Source organism: Gigantopelta aegis, chromosome 8, assembly GCF_016097555.1.
Source record: "Gigantopelta aegis isolate Gae_Host chromosome 8, Gae_host_genome, whole genome shotgun sequence".
NCBI lineage: Eukaryota > Metazoa > Mollusca > Gastropoda > Neomphalida > Peltospiridae > Gigantopelta > Gigantopelta aegis.
The window spans coordinates 42,574,677-42,584,657 of NC_054706.1; the positions used below are offsets into that span (position 1 = coordinate 42,574,677).

General features: G+C 39.5%; 1 protein-coding gene across 1 annotated transcript in view; it reads left to right on the plus strand.

Annotated features, from left to right (window-relative positions):
* Window positions 1-9,644, plus strand: part of LOC121380234 (neuromedin-K receptor-like) — a 31,674-nt gene extending 22,030 nt beyond the window's left edge. Inside the window, exon 3 of the mRNA XM_041509062.1 lies at window positions 9,269-9,644. Within this exon, the coding sequence (XP_041364996.1) occupies window positions 9,269-9,517 (249 nt within the window). The 3' untranslated portion in view covers window positions 9,518-9,644. The remainder of the gene's footprint in view (window positions 1-9,268) is intronic.
* Window positions 9,645-9,981: the final 337 nt, after the last annotated feature.

Here is a 9,981-nt window from a genome sequence, read left to right on the forward strand (position 1 = left end):
CGTCCAGGACAGAAACGGTTGGGGTGGTAGAAGGAGGCATTAGCAAGTGATCACCAGCAGCCCGACCGTGGCGGAGGGGGGAGGGGGAGGGGTAATGGTGCTATGGAATTTTGAGTGGAGCAAAATTATACCAAAGAGAAAAAGTGCGCAATTTTGATTGAGGAATTTGGGCGCAATTTTGAACGGTCGGTCAAAAAGAAATTGGCAGAGCTAACATAGGTTTTGACATTAGTGAATCGAGAGTAGCTCGTTAATTAGACCTCTATGCTGCTGTGGTGTCTCCCTAAGTTGCCCATAGGGGCCTGACCGCTTCTGGTCGTGGCATGACAACCCAGGCTGCACGCTTACTTGACAAATCGGTAAAAAGCATGAAGCTTTACACGTGCTTAGGGTTAACCCAATTTTAACCAATGATTCTTTAGACAGTACAATGAGGTAGCTATGTGTCAAATGTTGCTACATTTGGTATATGGATAAAACGGTTATATTACCAAAACTGAACTTGCGTTTGTTTTTTCCGAGGTCAATATCAATTCCTGCGGTCCATAAAACCTAATATTGCCCGAAATAAGGTCAATAATTGTTTTATTACATAATACAATCTATAAATTCGTACATTACTGCTTTATTTATTAGAATCGAAATATGCTAATTCTTATAATTTTCTGATGGGGGGGGGGGGGGGACCTCCGAATGAACAATATCAAAGGGAGTTGAAGCGTGTCTTTTGAAGGCAACAAGCAGACGACCGACATACGTCATTGATAAATGGACTCGTCACTTTAATACTTCTGGCACGTTCCTGGAAGCACGCTCTTTGTTTAGGCCTAAAGTGTGTAATATCCATGGTGTACGAAGACAGTATGACGATCAATGAGGCTCTGTCAACATTAGTATCATACATTTTCCTGTCATAAAAGCTGGCATACCTTTATCGAAATACCTCACGACTGGTATATCAAAGACCGTGGTATGTGCTCTCCTGTCTGTGGGAAAGTGTATGGAATAGATCGCTTGCTGCTAATGGAAAAATGTTGCGGGTTTTCTCTAAAAAAACCAAGTCAAAATTAGCAAATGTTTGACATTCAATACCCGATGATTAATTAATCAATTCGCTAAAAACCAAACACTTTAATTTTATTGAAATAAAACATATTTTTCCCGTTTTGTTAAAGAAATAAAGTACAAGACATTTTAGTGGTGATAAAATAATAAAACAAATGCTACACACCTAACAGACGACTTCGGAGTTCCGAACTGCGCAAGCGCGACATTCCACAAACTCAGCCGGTCCAATGTCGATACTTCCTAGAAATAGCTTGTTTATGTTGAAAGTACCATAACCGTGATTATTTTGAACCATTGTGTTTTGTATAACCGAGTGGTTTAACAATCTGGTTTTAGGATTTCTACTTTGTTTTAGAGCTAATTCTGGGGGATGTAGCTAGGGAGCAAATAGGAGTCGACCTAAAAACAAGAACAAGAGATGAGTCACTGTGGGTCCGTCGTTTATGTCTCAGTCAGATGTGTGTGTTACCTAAAAACAAGAACAAGAGATGAGTCACTGTGGGTCCGTCGTTTATGTCTCAGTCAGATGTGTGTGTTACCTAAAAACAAGAACAAGAGATGAGTCACTGTGGGTCCGTCGTTTATTTCTCAGTCAGATGTGTGTGTCTGGATCTGAACTGTACCCGGTTTATATGTGACCCGACTCAAATCGGTTACGTATGCAGCTAGGTGGATATTTTATTGTTATACGTTTTAATTGCCTACTATTTATTTATGCCGTAATAGTTTTAAGAAGCTTATGGCATGTGTGTTACGTATTATATTGTTTATTGTGGTTGGTAGATCGGATTCGCCCTTAAGACGTATTGTAAATTATATTCTGTATCCCATTTGTTAGCTAGTTCAGCTGATTGATGATGTTGGCAGGTTTTAGTTAATTGTTATTTATCCTTCTTAGCAGGTTTAATGCTTAAAGTGTAATTAGTGTCATTCATGCTTCAGTGTTCTATTTCGATTCTTGTTTAACTTGAATATATTAAGTTTGCCACTATGACAGTACCCCCTTGACACTAATTGGTTTGATTGGCAAGTCACTAAGTGCATACCTTGGCAGATGTCAGAATACCAATCAACTAATTCTAATTAATGCACATGTAAAAATAAAGATATAATCCGTATTGTTTTAAAGTTGAAGTTTAGCACTGTGGCAGTTATCCACCGCCCGAAAAAAATGACACGTCCTCGTGTCTAACGAATAAACTTGTTAAGGTAGTTTGTATACAGTGCTTGAAATAGTTGTATCGCGTCCGAAATGTGGTATCACAAATAAACTGTTTCATCTATTAGAACAGTTTTTCGCTTGTATCGTAATCTCGTTGAGTCAGTTGGTTAACATTGACGTCGTCTGAAGCAGATGTAGTTGACAGGCTGTTTATCTCGAGTTCGAATCCAGGCACTGATGCTGATGGTGCTGTCGTCTGTATAAACGTATACATGGATTTGGCTATGTGAATGTCAAGCTTACGTTCTAATATCAGTTTAGGTATCTCAAGATTATGAATTTATTGAAAATTAACACGTTTACTGTTTATATTATTTATTCCGAAATACATTTAATAATCAAATGAGTCGTTATTTACCGTCGGTGATATTTGTCTCGTCTTATGTACTGTCGTGGATAAGTTGTATTACTCAATCTATTTAGTCTTTGAACTAGTTCATAATTTTCCCGTCTTAGATTTTCTAACTCAGTGTTTTGTTGAACAAGCTTATCGTAATAACTGGTTGATTGTTGATGTAAAGAATCAATGTCTGTTTGCATTTCATGACACACAATTTTGTTATACTCTTCAGTATTTGCATTACTGTTACGAGAATCTTTTAAGTCTTCTGTCAAAATATTTATTATACTTTGTAACAATGCTACATCCTTTTCAGACTCTTGGAGTTCTTTTGTATTTGTACGGGTTTGTTCTAGCTGTGCTTTTAGTGAACTGATTCCCTGAGATTGGTTCTGGATGGTTAGTTGTGCTTCTGTCAAATCGTTGGTTGTTTTGATAAAATTATTTTTGGCTTGATTTATTTCCCTACTGGACTTTTGTTTGGCCGTAAGAGCATCGAGTTCTTGTTTTAGTGGGTTATTTAAGCTGACAACGCTAGTGAAAGCCTTAGCACCTAAGTTAGAAAATGGCAGTTGCCTAGTACAAAATGTTCGAAATTCGTACTGAGATTTTCTAATATTGTCCCTTTCTCTTTGTTTATCCGATTTGTGTTCAGGTTTAGAAATGTTGTTGACTTGGGTATCATGTTTGGAGTATTTATGACAATTTATGTGGTTTACATCTGAGTGAGCATTTAGATTAGAACATTTTAAACAGAACATTTGTAATGGACATAGATTTGCATGACATTCACAAATTCTTTTGCCAAATAACCACTTACCGTTTTGACAGACCGTGTCGCTTGGGAAGTTCCGTTGTGTAGAATTCCGTGTTAAGCTAGTCGTCCGGAGTTTGGGTTTTCGTTGACACGAATATTGATGCATTTCTGTTGGTCCAACAGCTCTGTAAGTTCTACTTCTGTCAAATCTTGATTAGAAAAAGTTCATTTTCGCAAGACTGTGCTCGTTCTATTATTCTTGATTCAGTTGTACTTGGCAGTACCTGGTTGCAGAGTCAACTTTATAACAATACGGATTATATCTTTATTTTTACATGTGCATTAATTAGAATTAGTTAATTGGTATTCTGACATCTGCCAAGGTATGCACTTAGTGACTTGCCAATCAAACCAATTAGTGTCAAGGGGGTACTGTCACGTAGATTTTCATGTACTCGCTTTTCTGTAGAATAAGGTAGATTTTGATGTACTCACTTGGCCGTAGAATAAGGTAGATTTTGCCCTGCATCTCCACAGCGTAATTTTACTAATGTTAATGAAGTAACAGCAGTCTCAAGTTGGTGATGTAGTTTCTTGTATTTTACTTTCCAAACATGAAACGTGATTAATAAGTTAACAACATGGTAATACAGATAATATACAAGTCAGAGCTCTTGGGTAAATGACACACAGGTCTCCCGATAGAGCTGACATTGCTTATGTCACAAAACTATCTCTCGGATCTTCCAGTAGAGTTTGTGCGTTGTGAGAGAACTTCAAGGTGTGTGAACAGTATCTGTTCTCCCCGAGTCTGTCTTTCATGGGTAAATTATCCTTATTTATAAGACACATACTAAACACGTATCTATGTAATATGCAGTTGTCATGGTGTACTCGTTCAGACACCTGCAATAGCCGTGGCAACAATTAAATTGCATTGTATTATATTGCTCGTTACATATTTAATTAGTGCTTGACACTAATTGGTTTGATTGGCAAGTCACTAAGTGCATACCTTGGCAGATGTCAGAATACCAATTAACTAATTCTAATTAATGCACATGTAAAAATAAAGATATAATCCGTATTGTTATAAAGTTGAAGTTTAGCACTGTGACAGTTCGTTGCCGGCGTGTTTTGAATAGACTATTATGTTGAATACTTGCGGCATGTTTCTCGAATTTTGTAGATCTACATGAAAGAAATGTGATGAAATTTGTCTTTATAGATTATTAGAAACTGTAAAGATTTGTCAAAGGTTATGGCTTCGTCATATGACATCTAAAATAAATCTTGTCTAACTTCACTATGACATTCGCCAGTGGAGCGTTTCTAGTAGATCCTAGTGATGTGTTGGTATACAGCGGCGAGGTAAGCCGGGTTTCAGTCTCCTGTTTAGTACAAATCTATGAAAATGTATAGTAGCACTGACGTAGTCAGAGGCACAGCTTTTCCATTACTGGGATGATAAAATAATAATAATAATAATAATAATAATAATGAAAAATTGAAATTCTGAAATTCTGAATGAAGCAAGTAAAAGTGACCACTAATCAACATAATACCGAATTAAATAACGGTTGTTTTGTTTAATGACACCACTAGAGCACATTGATATAAATTAATCATCGGCTATTGGATGTCAAACATTTGATAATTTTGACATAATATAGTCTTAGACAGGAAACGCGCTACATTCTTCCATTGGTATTACAGTAACAAGGGATATTTTATATGCAACATCCCACAGACAGGATATCACGGCCTTTTATATATATTTAAGGGTCAGACGATATTTTCGACATTATTTTCTGAATGTCAATTATATTAGCTAGACCATAATGTCACGCATGGTATTGTTCCATTTTGACGAAAGTGGGTCTAAGCAACCCATAAATGAATTAAAATCCACTGTCATTGACACTGTCGACTAGTTCTAATGGCGAAAACATGCTTACATTTGCACGTAAATTAGGGCGAAAGCGAAAGGTCTGCTAAGTGCCCATAACTTGCTTTTTCACAAAGCGCTTCATTTGCACGCTTTGCATGTGTATTCCATGTTCCCAATGCTGAATTTCCGTATAATTGGAGATTGCGTTCGTGTACGGTGCACACTCCAAATTCGACAATGGTACGACGTCAACTGACTATCGAAGATCGAGGAAGGGCTATTGCTTGGCTTCAGGATGGCAATACGCAAAGAAATGTTGCTCTGAGACTTGGTTACAGTCAGAGTGTCGTTGGCCGACTGTGGCAACGGTACCAAGGAACGAATTCTGTTCGAAATCGTCCACGTTCGGGAAGACACCGAAGCACTACAAATAGAGAGGACCGCTACATCACCAATATGGCTCTACGTCAACGCACAACCACTGCACGCCGATTACGTGACAATCTGCGGACTGCGACTGGAACTCGAGTGTCTGATCAAACCATACGCAATCGTCTGAGAGCCAATAATCTACGCTGCCGTCGCCAGGCTGTTCGACCACCACTCCTACCACGTCACAGAACGGCCAGACGTCACTGATGCATGCTTCATCTGCGGTGGCAACGTGTTCAGTGGGGTCGAGTGATGTTCACTGATGAGTCCAGGTTTAGTCTCCAGTTCAACGACGGTCGGGTTCGTGTCTACAGACGTCCTGGGGAGCGCTTCGCTGACGTTAACGTTAGACAACGTCACCGGTTCGGTGGTGGCAGCGTCATGGTGTGGGGCGGCATCTCTATCCACCACAGGACCCCCCTCTATGTGGTGGATGGCAATCTGAATGGAATCCGCTATCTGAATGAGATTATCCGGCCGTTGGTTCTCCCAGGCCTTCAGCAGATTGACGGCGGGGCAGTTCTGCAGGATGACAATGCCAGACCCCACCGCGCCAGGGTGGTAACGGACTTTCTCAGACAACAAGGTATCGCCAGGATGGATTGGCCAGCATATTCGCCTGACTTGGCCCCAATAGAGTATGCCTGGGACGAATTAGGCAGGAGAGTTCGGGATAACCATGCCCCTCCGGCCAACCTTCATGATCTGGGTCAACTTCTTATGGCAGAGTAGCAGGCCATTCCTCAAGAGTTCTTCAGACGTCTGATCAACAGCATGAGGCAACGATGTGTCGAGTGTATTCGCGCCAGGGGTGGATTCACACACTATTAAACGAATGTTCTAATGTGTAAAATCCATGTTTGACAACCTTCAACTTTGACAGCATGTCATGTGACTTTCTTGTATACAGTGACGTTTATTTGTGTGTTTTTTGTAAATATGGAACAATAAATAAAAAATTTGGTGTAGTTTACATCATCAATCTAATACACTCTGAAACTTATTTGGTTATAAATTTTTGACCCTTAAATTCTTTTGAGTAGTATATATACCAGTCGTGGTGCACTGGCTGGAACAAGAAATAGCCCAATGGACCCACCGACGGGGATCGACTCCAAAACCAACCGTGCATCAAGCGAATTAATGCATATTTGTCAATGTGCAGAAAATTGTACGGTGGGGTAGACCGTTGAACTAAGTTTTTAATGACGGTCTGGAAAAATTAAGAAGTAGAAAATGTGCTTGGAGCAGGAGTGGGGTGTGGTTTGACCCAACTCTTTCCCTTTGCACAGGCGCATGTAATATGATATGATATCAGACGTCGCGTGTGATAGTGAAGTAGAAATTATACGTGATACATTAGTTCGGTAATATTTCGTAGTATTAGTGACTTTTACTTGTTTTATTGATTTTGGGAAAATCAAGTTTATTTTATCATCCGATAATTGAGCAGGTGGGGTGGGTGGGGGCATTCCCACATCACACCTCTTTCCCAGACTATCTTTTATAGTTGCCTGCCACTCCATAACACAGCTCTTGAGACAGTGTGGGTGCCTCCTGCCGACCCCATATAAAATGCTGACTACACCAATGCACGGTAGTAAAAAAAATGAATGAATGAATGTTTAACGACACCCCAGCACGAAAAATACATCGGCTATTGGGTGTCAAACTATGGTAATGCAAATAAAGTGATGATCAACATCAATATAAAAATTCAAGACTTAAACAAAAACAGTGTAAAGAACTGCAAAAACACAAATATCACAGAATATTACGGATACTGAATTTTACTCAAAACTTCAATTTTGTGCTGTATTGGCCAATCTCAAAGAGAATGTTACACCCCTGCACCACGGTGAGGTTACAGCACACGCAGGGGCACGGTAGTAAAGTATTATTTAGTATGCCCCGATGTCTGCATTAGCACAGACTTGCGCGCGCACAGACACACACACACACACACACATACGCATACGCTTACACATGCGCATACGTACACACTGCTTTTGCATGGGTTTTAAGTACATGATCCAAATAATGCATCCACGCCCCCCCAAAAAAAAAAAAAAAAAAAAAAAAAAAAAAATAAAACCCCCCCCAAAAAAAAACCTACCAAAAGAAACAAACAAAAGCCTAAACAAACAAAACAAATAAACACAAACACAAAACAAGAAATAACCAACAACAACAAACTAACGGGAATACAGTTAAAGTTTGTTTTCTTTATTATCCCACTAAAAGCATATTCCAATAAATGAAATAGCTACAACATGATTACAGGTTAGACCAAGCCCGAAAATAATTATGGTGTTTTATTCATTACAAGAAAGATGCCGGTGATTGCTGGTGATATGAGATGTAAATGGCACATTATTTCTAATTGTGCTTGGATTTCTTCAGCGAATCTTTTCGTTTACAGTTGTCTATTATCCATCCATTGTCCGCCAGAAATAAACTATAGCAGTTATTAAATAATGTGTTTGGATATCATTATTATTCCTTCTTTTGTTTCTTGTTTTCTTCTCCTCCTTATCGACATCATCAACGTAGTCATCGTCATCGTTGCCATAATCATCATCGTCGTTGTGGGCGTTGTAATCATCATCATTAGCATGACAACGGCAATAGTAAGCACGACGTCATTCACCTCCTCTTCGTCTAGTTGCTGTCATCGTTATTATTACACCGTAACACGATCATCTCACCACAATAATTACCTTTAATTGTTTTTGTTACAGTTTGTTTTGTTTAACGACACTACTAGAACACATTGATTAATTAATCATCGGTTATTGGATGTCAAACCTTTGGTAATTCTGATACATAGTCATCAGAGGAAACCCACTATATTTTTCCTGCTCAGGTCAGGTCATAGGTTTTAACGTGCACATGCCTGTCATGGGGTTGGGGGTGGGGGGTGACTTTTCCTGATCTAGCAAGGGATCTTTTATATACCGGCCTCGGTGGCGTCGTGGCAGGCCATCGGTCTACACGCTGGTAGGTACTGGGTTCGGATCCCAGTCGAGACATGGAATTTTTAATCCAGAGACCGACTTCAAACCCTGAGTGAGTGCTCCGCAAGGCTCAATGGGTAGGTGTAAACCACTTGCACCGACCAGTGATCCATAACTGGTTCAACAAAGGCCATGGTTTGTGCTATCATGTCTGTGGGAAGCTCAAATAAAAGATCCCTTGACGCTAATCGGAAGAGTAGCCCATGTAGTGGCGACAGCGGGTTTCCTCTCAAAATCTGTGTGGTCCTTAACCATATGTCTGACGCCATATAACCGTAAATAAAATGTGTTGAGTGCGTCGTTAAATAAAACATTTCTTCTTCTTCTTTTATATGTACTTTCCCACAGACACAAAAGCACCAGTGGAAACAACCCCAAAAAACCCCAATCAGTAGAATGGATCCACCGAAGTGGTTAGATCATGCGACACAAGCACCTCACACGAGCACTCAACCGACTGAGCTAAATTCCGCCACCTTAATTATTTTTGTAAATATTTTAAGTGTCTAAAAGTGTATTAATTCCGTCGTTTTTATTCCAGAAGATAACGGGTCTCGACGGAACAGAAGAGTCTGGCGGAACTCTGAATCTGATTCGCCTCACCCTGTCTGCGTTCAGCACGGCGTACAACGTGTTCCTCTATGTCATTTACAACCAGAACTTCAGGGACGGATTCAAGGCCATGTGCCCCATATGCTTCTCCAACCCTAGAAATAGTGTCGTTCCTGCACACATACGGGCATTTGAGATGCCAGTCGTAGTGTGTAATAAACAATACAGTGAGGTGTGATCTCGTCTGTCATAAACAGTCCCTATAGTTCTGCTTCTTTTGTTGGTGCTGTTATTTAGTTCAACTTCATACACACCCTTTGGAGAGAACCCTTGTGTGTACGTATGAAAACAAAAATGCAGTAGGAAATAAAATTAAGTTTTAACTACCACTAATGTTGACGTTGAGTGCTAAGTTCCCGTATGTTAGACATGTTTTAAAATGTGACGAGCGTTCGTTAAGAAAACATTCCTTCCTTTTTCTTTGACAACCAATTTACACCACTTTTAACCTCGAGTTGCTTATTATTATGTTATGTGCTTTGTAGCACCGTTATTTCGAGCCATAATGATAATATACTTTGTAGTTAATCGATGAAGAGTGGAAAAAACAATCTTATTACAAATCCCTCCTCCATCTAACACAAGATCGTGTTACACAATTATCGCAATAAAAGAAACTTTACACTTTTCGAATGAAGAATA